Raw genomic sequence first — 25,920 nt, forward strand, 5'->3', positions numbered from 1 at the left:
AATACAAGTTGCTTTTACTCTGTGACATTTGGGGTGACCTTTGGGCATCGTTACTGGGAAGTGTGCATTTTTCATCAACAAAGAACCTACACTTCGATATTTTTGATGTTGTACCACTTATTTGTACCAGTTCAGCTAATGGTGATTGTGACCTTCATTTATCATCTTTCATACTGTGTCATTAAGATTTTCATTGTCTGGTAATTGATCATAAAATACCATTAAAAATCTTTTCATAATGTAAATGAAACAAACAGAGCCAGCAAGGGTTATTTAAGTGTGCTGTCTTACTGTATAGTGTGTGGAAAATCTTCCCATGGAAGAATGTTAGACATTAGCTGGAAAAATAAGGAAAATTTTTAAAGAGAATCAACAGATAGAAAATAGGGTGTGAAATGACAGCAGAGTCAAGTTGGACGCAGATGCCTCCTGCATTTGTGGAGTGACAAGCTGTCATTTTTTTCTCTGATGGCATAGGAACATTGCAGCCTCTCCCTCTGGCGCCTCTGGAGTGCCCACTGCTGCTGCACCGTTGTGCTGTCCTGGTTGCCTATGCACTTCCTCAGTATCGATTCATCTCTCCATATTGAAGAACATGGAGATAAGAATCTGTGGCTGGACAACAGAGTATTTGGGGGTTTAACTTTGCTGTATCATGTCACTCTTGGTGTAAATAATCTACTAAGAGGCAAAAATGGTCTTTATCAACTCATGGAGAAGTATTTCATTCTTTGTAAGGATGAGGCTTCCAGGTCTGACCAGAGCCTGTTGCCTTTGGTGCTCTTGATAGAAACCAAAACACTGATTTGAGGGACTTTTTTCAGTATAGCAGCGAGCATAACTGTTTGTTTTATGAAGCCTGATTATTGCTGTGTTCTGGAAGGTGGGTTCTGGACAACCATACTGCTAAAATAAACACACGGCTGAAGGAAATCAGCTTGTGGTTAATTAGCAGCACAGAGAATGAATATGTATCAGTGTTCAGATGTTTGATTTGGAAGTTCTTTGTAGGCTTGGATGCACAAGCTTTTTTTTCAAATGCTAAAAAGCCGCTGAAAATGTATTTTTAAAAGCTTCTTTGAAGGCAGCTTTCTGTATTAAGTTGATTGAACTGAAAGTTGGTGATGTCATTTCCCTCAAACTTGCTGCAGAGCTCTCCTATAAAAGCATAATGTTAGGAAAACCACAGCAAAATGAGAGAAGTGAAGCCATGTGCCCAAGGAATAATGCCATCAAAGGTGGAGTAACGGCACCACTCTTGCACCACCGCCTGGGAAGGGCCCAGGTGGCATTTCTCTAAGGAGAGGTTTGTAAACCTCTCTTCCTTCTTAAAGCCTGTTTGTGCAATGCTGACACTTTGCAGGAAGGCTGTCTTGAGAATTCCTGTGATCCTGACAAGAAGCAAACAGCCTTGTTGTAAAACAGCCTTTTAAAACAAAATGCTCCATCGAGAGCAAGTGAGCGGCACCATTGTTTGCTTGCTTTGAAGTGTCTGCTGGCTCAAAGTAAGGCATTTCTGATTTGCCTTCTCTGTGAGCTCCTTTGGTATATTTACTGTCTTTCTTGTCATCCCTTGGTGTTTTTTTCAGGTGTGTGTTCTCAGACTGGGCTTGGAGCAATGCAGGGAGCTTAATGTGCTCACTTCAGATGCATTAAGACCTGCCAGGAATGCCGTTCTTAAGTAGTAGTGCATATGGAAAGTCCTGGCATTTGTACTGTGAAAGGAAGCTTATGTATAGAATAACTCACGCTCTGGGGGCGGGTGGGGAAAGTAATCAAGTATAAAAAATGTATCTCACTAAATTTGCCCACACATTTTGTAAACATTCTGTGTAAAATGTAAGTCAAAGTGGTTTAATGTTGCAACAAATGCAAAATAGAACAAAATAATCTTACCGAAGAAATACAATTAATCTTTCCATGTAGCAGCCTCCGGTCCTCTGTTCCCTTCTCGGAATATCAAGCAGACCATTTTTAGAGTGATGTGGTAGAAATACCCTTGTGCATTTCCTGCAGCCTGCTGTGCAAAATTCTGGGCAGCATACGCTCTGGGATTTCATTAGTGAAGCTGAAGTGCAAATCCAGATGGGTTTGGGAAGCTTGGGCCAGGATTGCACTTAAATAGGTGTGCAATCAGATTAAGTCTGTTGAAGCATGAGAATAAGTGGCCTGATGGAGTTTTTTCCGCTCCCACAGCGTGCAACAGGCTCGATGTTCTCTTACTGTAGAGATTTTGCAGTGATTCCCACTACCAGAGCAGGGATCTGTGCTCACCCAGCAGCTGTGTTTCAGCCCTACTCTTGCACTGACTGGCCCAGACCCTCAGCTGTGGAGAAAACACCAAGATGATGCAGTGCTCAGAGCAGCGCTGCAGTCCCTACGCGGGCTGGAGGTGATTGCTGAGAGCTTTCCAGAGCTGCTCCGGGCTGTAGACAGGCCTCTTCTAATTACCCTTGCGCTCAGATGTGTCCTCTGCGCTGTTGAGAGGGGACTGGCACAGGGCTGGCTGCCTGTCCTTGGGAAATGCCAGGTAGAGGAATTGTTGGCTTTACCTTCCTGACCTTTTCCTCTCCTGCTGGCTGCACTGTGTGAAAGTGCAGGATGGGGCTGGGCATCTCATCTGCTTTAAGTGCTGCCTGGGCAGTACAAAGCCAAGTGAGCTCTCGCTGGCTTCACGTTGTTGGGTTTGGCCCCTACAGAAAGAGCCTTTTGGACAAAGGAAAAAACAGGAGACTACTGGCTAAGAAATCCTTTATAGAGCTCAGTAAACTGGAGTAATGTTAACACTATATCACTGCGAGTACCAGAAGTGGTCCTTCGTATAGGCCAGGGTAACTTCATCGTTTATTTGTAGGGGAAAGACTTTCGAAGTTACCTTTTCCACTCAGTGAAGTTTGGCTTTAAATTTTTTTTAGCTGTCCCAAGAAAGAAAATTAAATGTTGACTTTAAGCACCTCAGCTAAAGACTCCAAAGCTGTGAAAGATTTCAGAGGGGAAAGTTCTGTTTTTAATGCAGTAGGTTGCATTTATATGAAAGATAAACCTAGTCTGAAGTAACATTTCTCTAAGTGTTTTCTGGTAGAATTTGCTCAGTGGTTGAAGCAACTGTAACTGATTCCAGGAACACTTCAAAGCAGGCACTGCTCATTGGCTGTTTGTAAAATCACCTTCTGAGGCTGTGGCTCTGGAAATGCATTTATTCACAGGATATGCCTTGCGTTAGTCCCCAGTTGGCCCGCAAAATTATCTAAGGCATGTCTGAGGCAGCTCCTAAAAAGAAACTTAAAAGGCATTTCTGTTCCAGTGCAGATGATGCAATGCACTTGTGCTATTATCAGTCTCAAGGTAAAATTAAATCCATTCAAATGAACTCATTCTAAAGGGATTTGATTAATGTAGAGCTTTAAAGAAAAGTACCTTTGAGTAGAGGCCCACCCTTCTTCATTTATTGTGCGTGAAAGCTTAGGCAAAAGGCAAGTGCCTTCACCCGCCCCCATCGCTTATCCCAGGTTTGCATGCGATGAAAAGGGAGTGACACGTGATATTCCATGTTATTTTTCCTCATCTCACAGACAAGGCCTACAATTGTTAATTTTTAGAGCAGGAAGCAAAATGCTAAGTATGTTGGGTTCTGTTTCGGTAGAAGTTTAGAACAGAGTGGGAGTGAATACTCTCTTGAAATAAGCATGCGTTGTTGTTGCTGTGAGGTACATCAGACAGGTTTGCTTGCTGGGGTTGATATAAAAGCTGCTTGCAAAAGAAAGCATTGAAGGCCTTTATTTTTAGTTTTTTAAACACTATTATCCAAGAGAACAGCGGTGTTTTAAGATTTCCAAGTCTCTCTCGTCCCCACTGAGCCAAGCATTGAAGCTTCTTCAGTCCACCTTCTTTCTGCAGACCCCTCTGTGCGTGTAGATCTAAGCAGCTGAATAAATGGAGCCAAAGCACAAAGTCTAGCAAATGCTTAAATGTGGTATTGATGGGGTGTTCCTGGATTGCCAGCTTGGGTAATGAGGAATTGTTTGCCGGGGACTACACTTGGGGCTTTCTAAACACATCAGCAGGTGAGAATGGTGTAGACACAGAGGGGAAGCAGGTGGCTGGTTTGCTCTAAACCCGCTCCTGACAAATGGCATGCTGTCTTCCAAATTCCTGGCTTCACAGCCCTCTGGAGAATGTGTCATGGCTGTCAGAAAACAATTAAGAAGCCATTAGGAGGGAATGCTTTTGCCAATCCCGCACCTGACACAGCCACCGGATGCACCTTAGCTGATGAGTCAGGAATGCGCCAGCCCCAGCAGCCTGGGTCATGGAAGGATTCCCCTGCTCCTGGTATGCACCCTGGCCCTCCTCCAGCCCTCGCCTTCTCTTGGATTGCTTTATTGTTTTGAACATCTGAAGGATTTGGCTCGAGAGAACCCAATGCCAGCTTTTTGCAGGGTGTCCATATTATTGCTATTTGTTGAGAAATAAATGCCACTATGCAATTCTTCCTGCTTAAACTGTGTGTGTTTGCAGTGCTGCAGTCTCAGGTGCTGGTCCTGCCCACTCAGACACACGCTGCGCTCCCGTTCCTCCTGCCTGTGGCACAGTTACCGGGGTGTTGTATAAGCGACGGTGCTGTGTGGCGTGGAGGCACAGTGCTCAGCCCTCGGTGGCTGCTGGGGACAAGGTGTTCAGCGGTTACAGTTTTGTCTTCTCTATGGGTCACAGTGTCTGTCACAGGGCTCCGTGATAGCTTTTTATTGCACCAGAGCTACTAAGTAGTAGCCGGCTGAGCAGCCAGAGCTTTTATAGCAGTGAAATTCCTCTGTGTGGGAGTGTGCAGCCCTTGTTGAAGTTTCAAAAGCAAAGACAACCTTATCTTCCCTAAGAAGAGGAGTGATAATAAAAAACAGATTTAAAAAATCCCTGAGAGAGTCATGATAATTTATCAAGGGTGATCTGCAGAGGAGAGCAGAGTTGGTGCTCTCTGCTTTACTGATGGACGTATTTCACTGCAGCCTCCTCTCCCTGATGCCACTCTGTGATTGTCGGAAAAGATGTGTATTTTTAGTTTCCTGCGTGCCTTTTCTCCTTTTTCCTTCCCTTGTATGTAAAAAAGAAAAAAAAAATGCTTTCCAGATTTGTCCACCTGGACTTTAGTGCACAGGTTTTGAAAGTAAACACTGATTAATTGCTGGAAGAAAAATGTGGTAGTGCTTTTAATTTCTTTTCCCCACGAAACTACTTCACACTTCTAGTATATAATCACTGCTCCTGTGATAACTGCTCCTTCCTGTTTGTCCGTCTCATTTACCTGTTGCATCCTGTTGTAAATGGAAATCACAGTCTCTGTGGGTCAGGGACTTTCTCTTTCATGCTAGTTGTGTATTAGCCTCGATATTTGATTGGGGATTAGTGGGTAGTACCATAAAACAATTAGCATCCTCAAAAGTCAGTGATCTGGAGATCTGGAATGGAATTTACTGAATTCACCTCATGTGCAAATGAGCCCACACTGTTCAGCTGGAGGGCTCTGCTCATTCCCTTCCTGGCAGGTAACTAACCTTGCAGGTTTTGAGAACCTGTTTTTGTTTGCTTTGCTGAATACTCTCTTACATCTCAGAACTTTACTTACTCTGGGCAGGCTGGAGGTTCTGAGGAAAGATTAGACTGTCTGAGTGATTATGTGTATTGTTATACCCAAGGACTGTTTATAGCTCTTTGTTTTAGGGACTGTTATGCATAGCTGCATTCACTGCTTTTCGAGTTTGACCTCTATTCTCGTGGTATCGACACTGGAGTGTGTTCAGTGTCCTTCCATACTTCCAGAAGAGGGGCCCATCACGTGTTTTTTAGAGAAAAGCGGTGGAGCCAATGAGGATGACTTTGATGAAAGACCTAAAAGGAATCTGAGGGTTTTGAGAATGTTTTCTAATCCACCCAAATGTTGCCAAACTGCATCTACTAGAACAAGAAATGAATCTTACTTCCCTGTGCTGGAGAGCTGTGCCCCCAGTGCTTCACTTTTTTCACAGGTATGGCTGTTACCATTCTTGTGTTTATGCTAAATAAAAGTTTCTCCTTCGAGCCCAAATTTTGCAAAAGGGAACAAGGAATGCAAATTATAATGCCTTCTAGTTACCAAAGTACTTCTGCTTTTCCTTTGATTTTTGCACAGAGAAAGGAGATAGCAGCCCTTCACATGCAGGGAAGAGAGGGAATGTTTTTAGAAGATTTAAAACCCACTGTCAGCTGCAAGGAACCTTGCTGCTCTGAGTCAGCACATCTCAAGGCTGGGGTTCCTGCTGTGGCCAGGACACAGTGCTCGTACAGGTGCTGGCCTTATCAGAAAACGGACAGTAACAAGATTTCCTCCTCCCACACCTCTTCTCTGTGCCCCCAGCAGCAGGCGTGTGCCGCTCAGCTGCCGGAGAGATGGGCAGTCTGCCCGTGCTGGGGGCTGGCACAGCCCAGCCCTGCTGCCACCAGCTTTCTTGTGCTTCCAGTATAGAGTGAGATGCCTGGGACAAGAAGCGCAGCGGCTCTGGGATGAAGGCTGCAGTTTATTACAAACTCCTGTCCTAGTTTTCATATGGGCAGCCTGATTTGTACCCTAGTGCCAGTTTGTATTGTGGTGTGTACAGAGCACAGACAGGATGTGTGCTGGCCTGTCTCAGCGCATTATGTGCTTGTGTTATATTTTTAGGCCCTTGCTTCCATGACAAAATATTCAGTGACAGTATATTTGCCTACAAGCCTTTGAAGGTCTGTTTTCGCTTCATGTCAGGAGTTCCCATTGTTTGGGATTCAGCCAGCATCTAAGCAGTTACACTACGTTTTACCTGTCATCTCCATTGTGGTTCTAGAAAAAAATGTGTTGCTTTCAATAAAGCCACAGGTCCTGCCTTAAAGAGGTTGAGTTTGTGGCAAGTTGACTGCTGATGGGGTCTTCATGCCAAAGAAATTGTGGGGAGCATTATGACAGCAATAGGGTGCAGTGCTGATAATTGTAATCAACATAACGGCAGGGGGAGTGGCTGCTCCCAGCAGCTGCTCCTCAAGCTCTTCTTACAAGAAAGCCCATATTCCTAGCAGCGGCAAGACCTACCCAGTGACCCCCAGTTTTTCCAGCAAAACACGAGCAAGGATTGTTGTTGGAAGTACTGGAGCTGAAATGTGAGTGCTTGGAGGAGGAGGAGAGAGAGTTCTAGTGTAGAAGAGAAGAGTTGGGTCAGAGCTGTGGAACTTTCCACCGGCAGGGAGAGAGCTGGATACCCAGGCTCGGCGTATTCAAATGCAAAACTCATCTTTTCCTTGAGTATTTTTTTTTTCAGAAGCTGACAATGGATAAAAATAAAATCATAAGAACTAATCCAGTTAAGGTTTTTCTTGTCGGCTGAGAAGAAAGAGAGACAGAAAGAACAATAAATGCTTTGTTTCTCTTTTGCAATATCTGGTCAGTGGTCTGATACAACCAGGGTAAAGAGGTCACATAAACACAGATAATTTGGAGCTCAATGTGCTGCGTTACTGGCCTGGGTGGGAGACTGAGACTCTGGCGGGGCTGGAACCAGGACAAAGCCGTGTGGGCGCGATGACTTAGATGACTGAAGAAGAAAAATCCTCTCTTTTGGGCTCATCTATAAATCAATTACCATTTGTTCCTTATTAATAATTTAGCTGCCAAGAATGTGCTTATTGCTTTAGAAGGGGGAATAAATACAGACTGTCCCTGTGCTGAATAGCTGGCAGTCTAAAAGATGTGAGACAGTACTCATGGGAATATGCAGAGAAAACTATAACCATGGACTATATTAATTATTTTAATATTTTTGCACCATCTCCTCCTACAAACCCATTTTGTCTGCTTATATCATGTTGATGGTATATGCTCCACTCAGTTTAACTGCTAAAGGAATGAGACAGCGAAGGATCATCCTTCCCTCTCATCAGGGCTGGAAGGTTTTTCTATGCCCTGGTGTAGCGCTGAAAGCTGCACAAGGCAGAGAGGAGGGAAGGAAGAGAGAAGCCAAGGGGAAGCCTGTGGTGGGTGTCCAGTCTGGGCAAAGAATTTGTTAGGAGTGGGGAGAAGTTACACTTGGGATGAATGCTCAGATATAATGGGGACTGGAGTGCCTTGAGGACAAGGCTCCACGCTATTTGAACTTAATGCCTCAGAGAAAATAGTGGACAGATTAAGAGAGGAGTGTGATCGACAGTCAGAACAATAATTTTAGCAGCTCTGGTTTTTGACAGGTTGGAGGAACAAGATATTTATCTAATGTGCCAGAGAGGAGGAAGAGATTAGATGAAATGACATAAGGACAGGCAAGTTGTTTTGGTTGCTAAGAGGAAAAAGAAAGGGTAGATCTTATTTTGTGGTTTTTTGGGGTTGGGGTTTTGGGGTTGCTTGTTTTTTTTCTTAAATTTTGTGCAGGAAAATGTACCAAGGCACAAGTAGCGAACTAACCAGAAAACGACTAGGGAGGCTACTAGAGGTGGTGTGGAGCAGTGGGTGCATATGGTGAGTAGATTCCTAGAGTGAGGTTTGACGTCATCGTTACGCAGCAGGTCTGTGGCAGGATGGGGATGAAATCTGGGTCGTCTGCCTCCAGTTGCAGGCAGTGTCCTTGCTGTTACACCAGCAGCGCTCAGCCAGCGCGGCAGCAGAGCATTAAAGGTAAGGCATGGCACAAAGCCTAAGTTAATACATTCAGTGGGATGTTGGGAGCCAGCAAGGCGTGGAGTGCTGCCAGTGCTCTCCTTTAGCAAAAGGCAGGAACCTCTGTGGCACAGCCCAATGCTCTGGCTTCCTTGCCATGTTTTGAGTGCTGGTTTGGGATCAATTCTGGTCCATGGCACACTGGGCACTGCAGTGTCCTTTTCCTGGAAGCAGCTAGGAGTGATTTCAGAAAGTTTTTCTGGGCAAATGATGTTGTCTGCACAGTCGGAGGTTTGGGGATGGCATGAGGAAAATGGAGAGGAGTTGGACTTGCCGGTGTTTAATGTCTCATTGGGAGAGGGAGTTGGATCCTGTTCCATACAAAGCAGACAGTTGGTGCAGACTCTTAGTAAATAGACTGAGTACTGTGAGGAGGAGGTGTGATTGGTCATTGCCTTTGTGTATTTTAGAGCAATCAAATTTGTTTCATGGAGTTGTTTTTTGAGGATGGAGTGGGTGTGTGGACCAAAGGCTTAGTCACAAGGGGAGGGGAAAGAAAGCTGTCTTGACTTGTGAAATCAAACATTGTGACTTATCCCATTGTTTCCTGGTCTTCGTGAAGATTATGCCCATATTCGCACACTGTAGGAGTGAGCAGCACTGCTACATCTGTGTGGGGTTTGTATTTCTTTTCACAGCACTTGGGTATTCAGAGAGGATTGCCTGCTCTTTTGCACCCTTGCTCATGTACTCATACTCTCTCACTCTCACTCATGCCTTGGACAGCCAGAAAGTATTTAGGGAAGGTGTAGGTAGTGAGACATCTCCCAACCAACAAAACCTGGAGGGTGCTTAAAAATGTGTGCATGATTCACTGGAAGGCCCTCTGTTCTCTGAGTCACCGCTGACCCAGGGGCCTAGCAAGTGTGTTAGGCAGTTAAAGAGGAGACATAAAAAGAAGGCCATAATTGACTCTTATCTCTATATGCCTCATCGTGTTGTTTTAGAAAAGCTGGGTGGTGTTCCTGGGTCTCCTGTCTGCATTTTATTTTGAGTGGTTGTTATGGTTTGCTTGTAAAGTTTCCCTCAGGCTTTGATTTGGAGTAAATGGTTGTGGTCTTCACATTGACCATGAAGGCACTATAGCGTTGCCGCGACCTCTCTCCAATATCTAACAGGGTTTTAGTGTTACTCTCATCTTGGCTGTACCACAAAGATAGACACATCTATTTGTACACTTGTATAGTTTTGGAAACCCTTTAGGTTTTGAAGAACAGAAAATTGTTTTGCCTTCTGTGGGTTCCCCTTTCAGGTCACAGCAGAGGGATGATGCTTTGCTGCTGGCGGCAGGAAGGGCTCTCTCCTGTGGCTTTAAAGAGCTTCCGATCTTTACCAAGCATTATTGCCCAGGCCAGTATTCATGAAGGTTGCCAGATGGCGAGGTGGTAGAGCCTGTGTGGTCATGGGAGCAGAGAGGAGAGTTGTGCTCCCAAACAGCACTCCTTGCCCCTTTTCTGAGTGCCAAAACCACACACAACAGTCCAACCAGACTCCTCTGTGGCTGGCATTAAAGGCACCAACCAAGAGGGGCCAAAAAGAAAATAAGAGAAACGTCCCTTGTTTCTGGAATTCTGCTGATCATTTTCCGTAATTTGTCTGATGATGGCTGGCAGTGTCGCTGTCTCCCTGGACCAGCTACCAAAGACACTAGGCACTGGTTCCCCTGGTGTCACCCTGCCCTACCAACACTGGACAGAGGACGATGTGAAGCTGGCATGAAAATCAAAAGGAGCTTTAAAAAGTACTTTGGCATTTTCAAATACAAACTAATATTTACCTGTGAGTGTGTTCCCCTCCTTGTTCCCCTCTCCTTGGCAAGCCCTAGATCGGCTCCTCATTTAGGCTAAATGTTTAAGATTTTATGCAGCAAGGTTCCCAGCATGCAAATGTTAAATATTCTTTTTAGTTAGGAGAGGGGGAAGGGGGAGATGAAAACAGGAAAGGTACTTGAAATGTCTCTTTGCTTAAAGGTGAGTTTTGATGCAGTTGATATTTTCAGCTGTTCGTTGTGGACACTTCATGGAAAACTTTTGGAAAACATCTCATTTGGGAACAGCTCTGTCTCCTGTGGTGGTTGAAGGGTGACTTGTTTTCATTTTGGCTTTTTCTAGAATGTTGTTTAATCACTTCTCGCTTCAAGTTTTTATTACTACTGACATTTACATGAAGAGAAGGTATTTGTTTGTGTTGATTTCAGCTATTTGCTTTTTCCTGCTTCTTTTTATGTCATACCGGCTGGATTTCCACACAAGTAATAATAATGATAAAACCTTTACAGGAAAGGTACTATGCACGCACATGCTTGAGATCCTGTTTGGATGATAAGAATGACTTAGCGTGACACTAGTACGTGCTTTATAGAGCTGTTATTCATGCCACTGTGCTGCTCTCCCACACATCCTGCATTAGTCAGAGTTCAGCATTGAAATTATACATCCTTGCTCCTAGCTGTATCGCCAGTGCAAGGCTGGTGCAGTTTAGGGCAGGGGAGAATGAAGGACAGAGAGAAAACATCAGCGCTTGTGTTACTGCTGCTTCCCTTCAAACAGAGAGAGAGTGCTGCAGATCTTGGTGGGGAAATGGTGCGTCCTGGTAGAGGGAGCAACAATGCAAAGTCTGGTTTTTGGTGAGCAAGGAGATTCCTCATGCCTTGAGCATTGGGAAAATACTCTTCCCCCTGCTTTTCTCAAAGCTATTCAGTGTTGGGTTTTTTTAACATAATCTGTAAGTTAGGAAAGCAGAATTGGGCTCCCATGACTATGATAACTATCTTGTCCAGAGGGAGTGACTCTCGCTTGCTGCGTGGCATGCCAGCTGTGCTGTTGGGCTGTGAGTGGTAGCCTGACAAAAAGACTTGCAGCTGATCTGTTGATTTACTAGAAGAAAGGAAGCTTTCAGGTAGGATATGCATACAGCTTCCTTTTCTGCTGTTAGGAGTTTTTGGTGGAGGGAAAAAAGTACTTCACCTGAAGCATGTTCCACCTCTCTGGTACAAGTAACCCTCTTCTCTGATTGTAGAGAAACAGGCCCCCAAATTAAAACTAATAAACCAAGAGCCCATAACACCACCTCCTCTCTTCCCTCACCCTCCTCAGATGTGTTGTAAAACCTGATTATGAGACACAGAAGTTTACAAAGTTGTGCCTCCAAATGCACATGAACTCTTGCAGAGTCGTCAGCCTCTGATTTCACCAGTAATTACAGACAGAAGAGACTGTAAAAATACTAACTTTTGTGGGCTTTTAATGAGGCGTTTCGTCTTAAATCTGCAGTGTTCCCCTAAGACATTACCCTCGTTTAGGTTTACTTTTTAAGCTGGATTTCTCCTGCATTGCTGGTGACTCATAATTAAGGAAGTCAGAGTTGTAAAATTAACACAGCCTTCTTCCACTACCCTTTTCACCTCTCAGATGGCACACACCTTCTCTTAACTCCTTGTGGAACCTTCCAGGCTTTTTTTCGTAGTGGAGGCAGCTCTTTGTCATCGGGACCAAGGAGGAAAGTCTGTGAGAATCTGCTCTGTGATGAAACACGCAGTCTGCACATGGGAAATGATTCATGCAGAACTGATTCATTAACAACTCGCAGGATGCCAGAGTGGGTCGGAGGCTGGGAAAGCTCGATTGGAAAAGAGAGGTGGTTATTGTTTGGAGGAAAGGGAGAGATTGAAGGCTAAGGAACCCAGACTAAAGTTTTTGTAAGCAAGCTGCATTTTGTTTAAAGTTGATCAGCCTTAATGAAGAACAGGTCATCATCACAGAGCCATCTGAACACATGTGTAGCTCTGCTGTTGAATGAATCCCAAAGGACGGCCCTGCGGAGGGGATTGGGGTGGGGGAGGATGAACGGAAGTGTGAGTGTTTTTGGGACTGGGCCCCCTTGTTTGTGGTATGCTGTTAATTAGTAGTGGTAGTGCAATAATTATATATCTGAACTGCTGTTAAACCAGCTTGAGATGCAATATAATGTAGAGCCAGTGGAATTAATGGAAGACTTAAAAGGCCTGCAGAATCCAAGGAAAGGATCGATCTGTGTCTTAAGTTACCGAGTTGCTTTTGAAGATGGTAGATGGGCACTCTGGAAAATTTCACCATGGATCTTGTTATCCATGCGGGGGAGGTACAAACACAGATGTCAGATCTTGAAATAGCTGCTTTTCAAATTACAGGAAAAGCAGAAACATTTTTACTGTATAATAAAGAAAATAACAGCAATGAACCTCGAGTAGCCTCAAACTATTCCAAACAAGATAATTGGAGGCTGTAGCACAGCGTATTTTTAGCCATATCTGCTATAAAGTAAACATATTCTTTGCCTGGGACCACCAAAAATGTTTCCATAAGAAATGTTGGCTTTGTCCCAACTTGATAGAATGCACAAACATTTGTCTGAGAAGTCAGTTCCGACTGCTGGTATTTATATGGAGTTTCTGTTGGAGGCACTGGCAATGTATATATTATGAAAGAGAATCCAGCGTCTTAAAACTGTCATTTTTCAACAGTCACTCTGATAATCAGTTTTGCTTTTGTTAGCAGATGTATATATTTGGGGCAGCAGTTCTTGGTGTGAGACTTTTATCTAAACATTGTGCAGTACGTTTGTTACTTCTTTAGCAATTAAGAAGCGTGTTCTTTTTTTGGTTCTTTTGCTCTGGTTTTATTTGTGCTATTTCAACTGCTGATCCAAATTTGCAAAGCTCTCCTGACTTCAGTGAAAATAGGGAGTTTTTTTTTTTCCCCTACAGTTACAACAAGATGCATGTTGAAGGTAAATATTAAATGTAAATCAGTGTAAGTACCATGGAAGCTACAGAATAACTGAGTTCTAGCAGGACCAGGTGCTCCCGTTATTCAGTCTTTCTTTAAACACTTTTGTTCTGAATACACTGTGTGTGACAGAAGATCATCTGAATCTGTTTGGCATTTCCATGCATCCATTTTCTCCTTATGAAACTCTGCTGAACATACAAATACACAGGCCTGTGAGTATGCCTGGAATCTCCTTGGCGAGAGGAAGTTGCTGGTTCAGTTGGATGAGAATGTGTTGGGGTTTGGATTTCATGACTGGAGTTAAACGTGGGATTCTGGGAAGAAGTGACGAGCTCATATGATAAATGACTTTTCAAAAAGGCACGCTCCTTTTGAGTGCTGAGCTCCTTACTGTGTCTGTTTCTTCCACTCCCGGTCCCCTTAAGGCTCAGGCACAAATAAATTTAGATGAGTCTGACACAGATTTGGGCAAATAAACTTTGCTGGAATAAATAAAAGGACTGGAACTGCTTACAAAAACTGGATTTAAAATTTAGAGGGGTTATAAAAATCATACAAAAAGTTACCTTTGCTCCACAAAAGGTAGCTGGGAAAGGACTTGGATGTGATGCCTTTGGAAACACTTCTGGCCCTAGATTCCATTGACATTCTTTATTCTCTACTGATTTCTATTCATGGTAAATTTGTAGTAGTGAATTGTAACATTCTTACCAGAATAAAGCTCACCCTCCCCACCTCTTGCAGAAATAACCAGAATAGTGAGGATTTTTTTAACCTTGCTTTGCTGAGAGCCGTGGGCTTCCCCAGGGGAGAGGGGCACCATTGGAGACACTTCAGCTGTGTGATTTCTGCTGCAGCTATTGGAAATGGTCTGTCTTCAACTTTGTGCCCTGCTGGGGAATTCTTGGCTTTCCTTTGAAATGTCAGTATTGGAAGAGCATGCCTTTCATCCACCGTGCAGGTGCAAAATGCAACAGGACAAGTGTAAATGGCAGAAATATTGGGATGTATGTTAAGAAGTTAAGAACTGGATTTATGATTAAGCCCTAATTAAGCATTAGGATACGTTATGTCCATTCTGGGGTAGAAGGGTGAAGGACATTCATGCTTGGGCCTCTGAAGTTACTATCTTCTGTTCTGCTCGCTATCAGAAAAGGGAGGAGGTGAAAGAGAATGTAGGGGCATATCATTACAAAATGGCTAAAAATAGAGGAAAGGGAGCTGGGTTTGCCAGTAGCCAATATCCTGTGGCTGTGGCGTAAGCAGAAGTGGTGTAAATAACAGAGATTAGTAAAACGTACAGAGGATGAATAGTTAGGTCATGATACAAGATCTGTCTGTAGCTTTAAAGAAATCTAAATTAAACTAAGCTGTTATTTGCATGCCAGCAGGGAGTAGAAGTGAGCACAGCTTGGAGAAGAGACCTGTGGAGTACAGGACAGGCAGAAGGCGGCTTTAGAGAAGCAACAATGGACAGACAGTTTATGGTAAACCAATAAAGTGTACTTATGTCTGAATCTGAAATTAGACTCTGAAAAATATGGTCTCAAGGCACCTGCTAAAGAGCTTAGTATTACTGGAATCTTAATAAATGACTCATGCTGTCATAATCTGATCCTGACATCAACTCGCTGTGCTGTATTTCTCCAGCTTTCAAGTGGGGGAAGGGGAAGTCTACAAAGGCTTAGTAAAGACTGAGAGATGTAAATAGGCAGTAGGAACCCACATGAGATATGTTGGTAATTTCTGTATTGTCAGCTTCTTTTCAAACCCAGAACAAATGAGACTTGAATACAAGGATCATGCAGCGTTAAAAGAAATGGGAATCGCTCTTTACCTTTAAAGTCTTTACATGATGCTGCAGGCAGTAGAGTGTAGCTGTCTGTGATCAAAACTTCATGGCCATCGGATGTGTGGAGCTGTGCCACCCACTGGCTGGGATCCTGTGCTTACCTGTAAGTACCCAAGCAGCGCTTCAGACAAGGCTGCGACTGCCTTTGCACATGTTCCCATGCTTTGCCCATTGCTTCCTCCTCATGCCTTTGCAGCATTGCTTCTGTTCCTGTTGACAGCTCCTTGCAAAGGTCAGAAGCATCCGAGGTCAGCTGCCATCTGCAGATGTATGTGTTTTTCTTCTAAATCCAAAGGAGGGCTTTAATGGGAAGAAGAGTTACCAGAACATATCTTCGGTAGCATTGAGGGGGTGATGAGCTTCTCATTCCTGGTGTTGGCTCTGACAAAGACTTCTGTTTTGCTTTGGGAGAATCATTTGAATCGTTGCCTGGGGGGCAGTAAAACCCTACCCTCTCCATAGAGAGATGTTGCAAATTAGATGTTTGCTAATTCTTTTCGTCGTCATCTATACATTCAAGTGCTAAGCAGAAGTATTAATTATTAGTTTCCTCAGTGTGATTATGTGCATTGCAAACCTCAGTACAACACAGTTACTTCTATTTCTAGAACTTGAATGACAATTCTGTTAAAGCTGCACCACAAAATGGAAAATTTAGTGATGCTGAGCAAATCGAGGGGAAAGAGATGGCAAGGGATCAGCTTTTGAATTACAAATGTGCTGCATGGGTCATTTTTTTTATTCAGTGTTGTTCGTTTGGCCGGTGTTCAGGGAAAGTTGAGATTTTATCCAACTTTTCAGTGGAGCCCTGTGGGTGTTGCAGGGTTCTGCACACAAAAGCCAGATCCTGCTACAAGAATAAATGCTCGCTTTCCTGGTGTAGACCAGATGCAGGGCCAGTAAGGAACTACTTATCACGTTTTGTGCTTACGAGAAAATCACAGCCCGTAGCCATAGTTCTTGGTGCAGTTTAGAGCATACTGGCAACTTAGATGTCACAGATCTAAAAACCAGCTTCTGCTTGTGGTTTTTAATAAAAAGCCCTTGGAAATATGTAACTTGAACTTTTTCTTCCTGCTTGTTTTTCTCCTTTCGTTACCCATTTTGCACATGTTGGTGTTACTGGATACTTCAGCTCTCAGGCATTTTGCTCTCTTGAAAGATTAATTACAGGGCTATAGAACTGATTGGTTTTGCAAACAGGAGTGTATGTGTGTGAACGATAAGGGGAGGGAATGGGTCTCTGGCAGAGTAAATCTGAACCTTGACAACCCTCCCGTAATACCTTATTGCTTGTATCACTTGGCTTCATTTGCACTACTGCATTCCACTCATTTCAGCTTTACTTTTAGAGAGGGAGAATGGGTGCAAGGAAGAGTTTCATTACCCATCTAGAGTTATGATAGTGTCAAAGTGCTTAAAGAGGAAAGTACGAAATAACGAGTACATCTTTTAAAGTGTGAGGTTTGTTTTTTTCTTTCCTGAGTCAGGATCTTACGAATTAAATCAGGGTTAAAAAACAAAAACAAAACCAACAACACCCCACATACACACCCCAAACCCAACAGAAAAACAACCACAAAACAACAAAAATACCCCAATCAAATCCTGTTGGGCAATGTAATGTTCTCCTGTTGACTCCTCATTTTTTTTCTGGTAGTTATAGAGGAATGTGTTTTTAAAAAAGAAAAAAGCTTCAGCATTTCTGTCATTCTTTTTCATACCTCCTCTGTTTTCGCTATTAGGAGTCACTATTGCCCTTTGTTCTTTGAGCAGCAGTAATCTGGGCAGTTTCATGAGTTTCACTTCCCTAGTAAATGGCTTGTTGTATCAACACATAGGAATGGATCAGTCCTAAAGGTGTTCAGCCTAAGAGGACATTTGTTTCTCGTGGACATTGCAATGTTGTCCTGACCGTGCTTGATGCTGTTATCCAAGTGATTGAATTACCTGACTGTATTCCTGGAGTCTTGGTCTCTCTTTCCTCATGCAGTGTTATTTTATCTCTGGTTATAACTGGCCGAGGTGCAGGGTAACCTTTCCACTAGACACGTGTAGAATCAGGTTTAGGTTGGAAGGGACCTTAAAGATCACCCAGTTCTAACCCCCCCTGCCACCTGCACCATATTATATCCCTCAACCCTTGCCTAACTTCTCCTTGGGCATCTTTTACCAAGCACAGAGCCTTCTGGGCTGTATCCTACCTTTGGGGTATGGATGGACAGTCATCATCGTCATTGCTAGCATCCATGGGATGGCACAGCTGGGACAAACCTGCTGTGAGGCGCTAGCTTGCTCTGCCACCCCAGCACAGCCACTCAGCAGGTCTGCTGGCCATGTAGTTGTCATCTGGGGGGCAAAGCACTGGTCCCTGCTTTTCTTCTCAGGGGCCTGATCCTTGACATTGCTGCACTGCTATCTTCCTCTTCTCTTCTTTGCCTTGTCATATCAGGACTTTGTTTTTCTGAATCATTGTTGAATTTGGTTCTTTGTTATTAACCCGTACTAACTGCTATCAGTTCAGCAATCTCCCCATGTTCTGGCCTTGTTTTGTATCTTGCAGACTCCCATAACCTACATGCTCTCACAGTCACAGGCGCTGATAACTACAGCTCATCCTATTTCCCTTGCTAAAACAGGCTTGTGGATCACAGTATTTTCTCATTCTTGCCCTGCAAGTTCAGAATCTGTGCTGATTACAGAAGATGCACTACAACACCCTCTGGCAGTGAGAGTCTGCAACACCCACTCAGTCTGAACATTGACACTGTGAAAAAAAGAGCTTTTACAACCTTTTCTATTTAATCCTGCTGTAGAAAGACTTAGAAGACATAGTGTCCCACCAAAATAAATGTTGCTGCTTTTGGAGAGAACTATCCAATACTGAATTTTCGGCCAAAGAAGTTTTGGTGTTTTTAGAAGAAATCCTGTTAGGTGATATTGAAAAAAAATGAATTGTTAGTTGTACACGGAGATCAACTCAACAGGCTGGTTCAAAGAAAGGTAAATGGGAGGAGCAGTTCAGTAACCCGATGGAAATTTTGGTCCACTTGTCACTTAGCCACGTTCTTCCCAAGAACATACAGACATTGTTGTTTTGTCCCAAGACTGTTAGAGCCTGAGGAGAGATTTCACAATCATAGAAATGTAATTAGCCCCCAGGGCTTTGGGGAAATAGAATGTCTTTTACCTTATCTTCTTATTGAGGGGAGAGGGGAAAGGGGGAGGTTATTATATTTGAAAATAAAACATATGGCTCTGTCTAAAAGGTAAGATTATAGAGAATTCTTTCTCTTCTGCCTTACAGATGACATTCAGACCACGAGCAGTGGTAGATAGTGAGCATGATAGCAGTGACATGATGTTTCTCTCCGCTGTCTTCTGTGAGCACTTTGTCAGCAGAAGAGCTCAGTTAACCTGGATGGTGCACCACTGCCTCCAGAGAGTGAGTCAGGCTTGTGGATGCACTGCTCATCTTTTGTAAAGGCTTCACAGCTTTCACCAAGAACACCAGGGTGATGGGAAGGAGAGCACTTTACCCTCCAGCTGACTGGGAGGTTCGTTGTAGGTATCAACAGTTTCTTTTGTCCTGGGAAATGTAAGGAGAGAACCATCCTTCAAGTAATCCTGAAGCTGTACATAGTTGTTAGTCCCCCAGTCTCGGCTGCCAGACTCAATGCACACTGGTCTGTTCTGCTGTTATGTCCATCTGTCTGTGTTGCTGATGGTGACTGGAAACAGTAAGAGCACTTGCCACAGGTGTGTCTTCTGTGGGATACTTGGAATCACCTCTCTGAGTCTTCTTTTTTCTGCGTTACCCTCACTCAGATGCAAGATATCCTTCCAAGCAGGCAAAGACATTTGAAAGGAGTACAGAAAAGCAGTCCTGTTTTGTTCCTTGCTTCAGCCTACTGTGGTTTTGTTAAATTTAGTGAATATTTTCACACTTTTGGTATACATTTCTAGACGGTTTTCCAGACTGACGAGTTTTAGGGGTCACGTAAAGTCAAGTCTTGGCCCCATTGAAATCAATACCAAGATTCCTACCTTCCACAGAACAGTTCTGGACATTGATGCCCTCCTTGTGAGTCTTCCACCTGGGAATCGTGCTTTCTGCTTTCCTGTCCTCCGAAGGAGCGTGGCATAAGAACACACTTGGAAAACGCGCCTGATACTCAGCTGATTGGTCACCCTGTCACAGAGAATGCGTGACCCATAAATAACAGGCACAGTATGAAGAAATACATACTGTAAATATGTCCTATAAATAATAACTGTGGGCATTGTGTATTTTTCAGGCCTGTAATATATTTGCAGATTTTAGATGTTTTGTAACCTGTACCAGCGAGTCTCTCGGGGACGGCATAGCCACTTTATATATTTTGTACCTATCAGTTACGTAGTGTGTTTTTCTGCTCCCCTAAAGCAAGTGCTTGTTGATAATGGCTCAAATTGGTTGTGTTTGCCTTCCTCACTGTTGCAGCGGTGTTTACAGGAGCTGTGTATATTACCAAGCTCTGCCAGAGAGCTTTTGGGAAAACTCTCTCACGGCAGCCAAACCAGCGCAACCCGTGTTAGAAGAATTGTTTGTGTGTTTTGGTGTGGGTTTGTTTTGTTTTTCTGGATGGGCTGCCAACACAAAGAACCACGGGGAATAATTCTGAGTAAAATTTCAATTTTCTTCTTTTTTTTTCTTTCCTTGACAAATTAAAAAATAGAAATATTTCATTTTGCCAAACCCCCAAAGTGTTTTATTTCAGTCATTAAGAAAAGCAAGGGAAATGAAGGGTTAGACTTCAAAGAAGGCGCCTGGGGGCAGTTCCCGTTTAGTGGCTCAGGGAGAGGAGCCCTTATTCAGGATGGAGGAGACCCTGCTCCAACTCTTTCCTCTGCTGGAAAGGGATTGAACATGCTTGTCTTGCTTACCAGGGAGGTTTGCTAGGAACAGGCTATTATGGGGTGAGGACAGGATTAGGTGAAAGATGAGTTGGAGGAGGCACAGGTCAGATGTAAAAACAAAAGTAAGCAGTGGTGAAAACAACCTAATTTTTGCTTTCGAGGTGCTGTTTGGAAAATTAAATTGCAAGCCTTGCTTGTTTGTAATGTTCATGAACACTATTTAAAGAAAAAGTACCACTTCACATGATTTTGTCACAATGGAAATTCACGTGTCTCTGTGTTTTAATGGTTTATTTTTAATAGTACATATTTGAAGATACAATACCTTTACGTGCGTGGCATAAATTGATGAGAGCTATGCAAGTGGCTTGTTCGTTAGGACACATATAAATGCTTAAGAAGTACCACTAATTGATGTATTCTTGCTTGCTGTAGGTCTTGTATCTGCCTCCAAATTAACCTCTTTTCAGAAAAGAGCAGGGCTGTTACATAAACCAAACATTTTACAGGTTTCAGAGATGCACTCCTTGGCCTGGGACCAGGTGCCTCCCTGCTGCGCTGTCTGAGTGGGTCTTTGGGCCTTGTGTTGGGGTATTGAGCTGTCTGGGCAGCCTGCGCTTTGAGCCTCCTGCCCAGGCCTGCAGACTTCTCATTGGGTTCCCCTTTGCGGTGTTGGAAGGGGTGTGGTCAGTACATGTATTGATTGCCGACTAAATTGCTGTCATCTTTCTGTTCTGACTGCAGGTCGTTGGATGGCCGGCTGCAAGTATCCCACCGGAAGGGTCTTCCCCATGTGATCTACTGCCGGCTGTGGCGGTGGCCAGACCTTCATAGCCACCATGAGCTGCGGGCCATGGAGATGTGCGAGTATGCCTTTAACATGAAGAAGGATGAAGTCTGCGTGAATCCTTACCATTACCAAAGAGTGGAAACCCCAGGTACTGCTGGCCCTGTGTGCAGAAACCTCAGCTTCTTGGTACTGGCAAAAGGGATTTATAAGTGCACTTCAAAACTGGATAAAGCAGCAGGCACAGGGTTTTAAAACCAAAGTGTATCTATTATTGATGATAATCTCTTACTGTACACAGTAGAATAATTTATGAATCTGCGCTCGAGGGGGAAATACCATTTAAAATCGATAAACTCCAAGCTGAGCAGGTTGCATTGTTGCCAGGTTCCTAAAGTGGCATTGTGTGCATGTAAACAACTCACACGCATAGTGCATACAAGTATGAACTGTGGCAGTGTTCTGTGTGTCCCTAATTGTTGGTATTATATCAAGGATAAACTTACTGTTAAGTTGAAGTGGAGCTAAGAATAACTCCCAACCCAACTGAACTTCCTGTTCTGGAGTCTCCTCCTGCCTCCAAACGAGCCTTTCATCTGGAACTGCAGATAGTTCTGCTGCGTGTCAGTGCAGATCTGCAGAACCCGTCTGGATGTTTATGCTAATCCTACCTTGTGGTTTCACTTGATGTGAAATTTATTCCTTTTGAATCATGTGGTATAACTTCTCTTAAAGCGTTTTTCAAGAAGACCTGTTTCTGTGCCTTAGAAGGGGCAGACAGACGAGGTGTGTTCAGATAAGCACGTATCCCAGCCCCGGCTGAGATAGGTTAAGAATAGCATCTTTAACTGCTGCTGTTATTTCAGAACCAAGTATCAAATTGTGTCCCTTAATTAGCGACTTCAGTGTTGCATGTATTTAAGGGTGTTACTCCAAACTGGTTTCTCTTCATTTTTTAGGGTTTCAGTCATTTTATTTTAAGGCTATTAACATTGCAGTTCTCTTTATTTTTTTACCTTTCTGTTTGTGCAGTGTTACCTCCGGTGCTGGTGCCTCGGCACACAGAGATCCCAGCTGAGTTCCCGCCGCTAGATGATTATAGTCATTCTATTCCAGAGAACACTAACTTCCCAGCAGGTATCGAGCCACAGAGCAACTACATTCCAGGTACTGTATATCTTCCATACAGCGAGTGGAGGGAAGGGGGTCGTATTGCACAGTGAATCGTGTCTGTGTATGCCAAGCTGCATGACTGGAAAGTCTTTCTTTCCATCATTGCTGTGAAGCTAAGGAGTGGGAACTTACACAGAAATAGATGAAAGCTGTAAATGTAGACACACAACAGTGCTGTTTATAGTTTTGTTTTCTTTAAACTCACCTCTTCCTTTCAGTAGTACATGCTCAGTTTATGGTGGAATCTAAAGCTGAATGTTCCCTTAACAAGTTTAGATTTGAATGAAGTTCAGCCATTTTGAGTAAAATTCTCTAAGTTTCTGATGGAATTGAGCTCTTCTATTTATGTATCTCTTTTACAAGCAATTTACACCTTATTTGCATGGAAAAGCTGTGCAGCTGCACACCAGGAAGGGAAAAATAAGTGGACAGAAAACTGTCTGTGTGGCTTAAGTTTTGTGGGACTGAAAATCTGGATTTATTTTGTTTCCCCTTCCTCTGCTATTTACAAATATGCTTTGTGAATAACAAAGGAAATGCTTTTTGGTGTCTAAAATCCAGACTTTGCATCCTGTTACAATGACAGTATGGTCATTTTATGCCTCTAGAGACACCTCCTCCAGGCTATTTGAGTGAGGATGGAGAAACCAGTGACCACCAGATGAACCCCAGCATGGATGCAGGTAAGTCATCTTTTGTCAGTTGCTGCAGCTTTCTAGGTCATCTCAGAGACTCCATTAAAGTTTTTCTTTGGGCTACTGAAGATCAAATGGTGGTTTGAGGTATTTTATCCCTGTAGGAGTGCAAATGTAGCCTGACATTTCATGTAAACCACAGGGCTGTATGTTTGAAAGCTGCTGGTGAAAAGTACAGCGTGTTCCTGTTCTCCCCAACATCCATTATTATTACTAAGCAGGAGCCTGAAACAGTGGATGATAGTTTGTGTTGTGTTTGCATCTGTACATCTGGATGCACAGCAGAATTTTGCACGTAGCTGGCACTTCCTTGCAGAGGCATTTTTCTGATAGTTTGGTTGTTTGCGTACTGAAATATCCAATTTAACTGTATTTGAAATGATCCCTAGGAGGTTTGGTTTGAAATAGGTTTATAATTTAGTGGATAGATCCCAAAGAAAATTGGAAGACTGGGTTCTCTCTCTTTGCAAGAAAACAAGTTAACAGGGTTTCAAATGAGCAGCCTTAGTGTTCATGCTAACTTGTATCAACCCTTTAAAATTAAACATGCACGTCTGGTCTTTCTGGGAGTAACTGTCTAAGGCGTCCTGTTAATCAGCATTCGTGCAAATGCTTTTCTGTTTGCAGATGCCTTACTAATAATTAAAATGTCTTGATTTTCAGGTTCTCCAAACTTATCGCCAAACCCTATGTCTCCGGCCCACAATAATCTGGGTAAGCACGTAGCCTTGAGAATCGTGTGTAATTACAGCCAAGTTAGTGACATTTTAATGATGAAGTTATTTCTTGAGGTTGTGTGCGTTTGATGAGTTTGTGATCACTTTTGGTGCTCCTTTCTGCTCATCCTCCTTACAGTGATGACAGTGGTTCGTGGTAACTCTATATGAAATAAAGAAAGCTGAACTTAGATCAGAGAGTTAAATAGAACCATGAAAAATGTTGGCAGACAAATACCAGAAAGAATGAGTGAAAGAGTGCTGCAAAAATACACTTTTTTGAATACAAGAGTTTGCGATGAATATGTGTGTGTCTGTTTTGCTGGTGGCTTTGTGTTTGTATGCTTTTAAGGGACGCAGCTTGGGGTTAAGGTGTGTCTCCCGGAAGTTTACTGCGTAAATTTGGACTGCTTACTGGTCTCTTTTACAGTGTTCCAGAGTGCCTTGTGTTTTTATATGTTTATTAACCATTATAGGGCAAATGGTGCTGTCCACATAATGTGGACAGGGCTGAGGTTGAGAGCAACAGATTTGCCTGCGCTGCTTCATCGGCTCTGGCTATCATCTGCTTGGCTGAAGGAGAGCAAATGCGCTAAATCCTCACATAAACCCAGCTCAGGAGCAAAATTGTGGCCCCACAAAGCGAGCGAGTGGTTACACAGCATTGAGAGGCAGGGTCTAGAGGGTCTGGGTGGCGGTGGCTGGGGACTCCCAACAAAACTTGGAGCACTGGGATGGTGTCAGCCAGGGGGTACCTCTATCTGAATGGCATCCCTGGACTGTACAGCAATAAAGTAGCTCTGAGCCCACATGTCCCAGTGCCCTAAACCACAGGCACAACTGATGGCACTGGTGTGTAAGGTGTTATAGTACAAAACTGAGCGCAGACTGATGTGGAGGAGGGCAGTTGGTTGGTGCTCAAGTGGAGCATAGTCCAGTCCTAGCAGGCCACTGCTGTCACTGCTTCGCTCCATAACCTGTAAACAGCAAAGAGGAGGAAAGCTGAAGAAGGAGTAGCAGTTGGACAGGGCCTTTATGTTTGAGATACTATTAGAGGATTTATGGCTATCTCTGAACCTCTGTTATCTTCTCAAATGGCCCTGCCCTTTATTTCCATACCTACAGACATGAAAGTCTGGTGTTCATCAGGCTGAGCTCTTACCCTATTTGAAATTGCTCTCAACGGTCTGTCATAAAAAGCACGCGTAGCTCTGGCAAGCTGCAGGATCACTTCTCTAAATGGTCATTAAGCCCACAGACAGAGGCCACTGGAGATTACTCGTGAATAACCATAGCCATAAAGTTTACATATGCTTTTAATCCTGGCACAAGGTCCTTTGACACCGCTCCAGAATTTGTCAGTCATTGGCTGACTTGTGGATATCATGGGGCTGCTAAAGGGGGGGGGTCTCTTTTCTCTTCTTCCCCTTCCACCCTCCCCCCCCTTTTTTTTTGTCTAAAGCATGGAATATATTGCCATGGTGCTACTAAATTTTTATTTGCTTTAACTCTTAAAGCCTAAGAAGATAATACATGGCTGAATTATTTTATTTCTCTTATTTTGTTTGAATCCACTATGCCCCAGTGTGCTGCCTTGGATTTGTTGAGAATTTCTAGCTTTTCATTTTTCAACCTAAAGATAAAAAGCCAATTATGTGTAACAAAACCAACCTGGCAAGTTGGCTGTGGCATCTGCCTTACATAAGGAAGAAAGGAGTTTCTAGGAAAGAGGCCCCGGTGCACATCCTTTCTAAGAAGGGTGCTGGTTTTTAGCAGATGCTGCTCAGCTGATGACCCTGTCAAATTCGCTGTGCTTTCTGGTGACAAGAACTAAGTAGGAGCAGGTGAAGCTGGTTAACCACAAGGAATCTCTTTGTAGTCTAAGGAGCAGACATCAGAAAACCATTTTAACTTACCAACATTAAAAGATGACTTTTAAGTTTTGCAAACCAACTGTTTGTTGCTTTTAGACAAGGACTTCTACAAGTCTAAGAATTTACTGTCTCTTTCAATAGAATTTATTGTAAATTCTTGCATGTGAAGAAGCTACAAAATAATAAAAGAAATGGCACATGGCTGAGCAATGCTTAACAACTGTGAAATGAAAAACTGGTTGTCATCTGCGCCTTGTAGAGGGCGTATTTGAAGTAAGGACTTGCTTACAGCAGCATAGGTGAAACCACCAGCAGCCTGCCTAGTCTCTGCAGTTGCATAGGCTGAGAGAGCAGAACCTTTTCTCAGTGTTATAGATTCTCCCTCCTGTTATGCAGAAGTTCCTTGGTGGCCTGATGGTCTGCAGTGCTCCTGCTTTTGCTCTGCTGT

The 25,920-nt window shown here is 43.5% G+C and overlaps 1 protein-coding gene across 2 annotated transcripts in view; it reads left to right on the plus strand.

The window, feature by feature from the left end:
* Positions 1-25,920, plus strand: part of SMAD3 (SMAD family member 3) — a 76,236-nt gene that overhangs the window by 32,855 nt on the left and 17,461 nt on the right. Inside the window, exons 1-5 of one of the 2 annotated variants that reach the window (XM_054077261.1) lie at positions 15,410-15,431; positions 20,972-21,165; positions 22,047-22,181; positions 22,796-22,870; positions 23,546-23,596. In XM_054077261.1, the coding sequence (XP_053933236.1) occupies positions 21,081-21,165; positions 22,047-22,181; positions 22,796-22,870; positions 23,546-23,596 (346 nt within the window). In that variant the 5' untranslated portion in view covers positions 15,410-15,431; positions 20,972-21,080. Of the gene's footprint in view, positions 1-15,409; positions 15,432-20,971; positions 21,166-22,046; positions 22,182-22,795; positions 22,871-23,545; positions 23,597-25,920 lie in introns of those variants that run through there. The other variant, XM_009567602.2, reaches the window with a different exon arrangement.

This window comes from Cuculus canorus, chromosome 12 (assembly GCF_017976375.1).
Source record: "Cuculus canorus isolate bCucCan1 chromosome 12, bCucCan1.pri, whole genome shotgun sequence".
Classification (NCBI taxonomy): domain Eukaryota; kingdom Metazoa; phylum Chordata; class Aves; order Cuculiformes; family Cuculidae; genus Cuculus; species Cuculus canorus.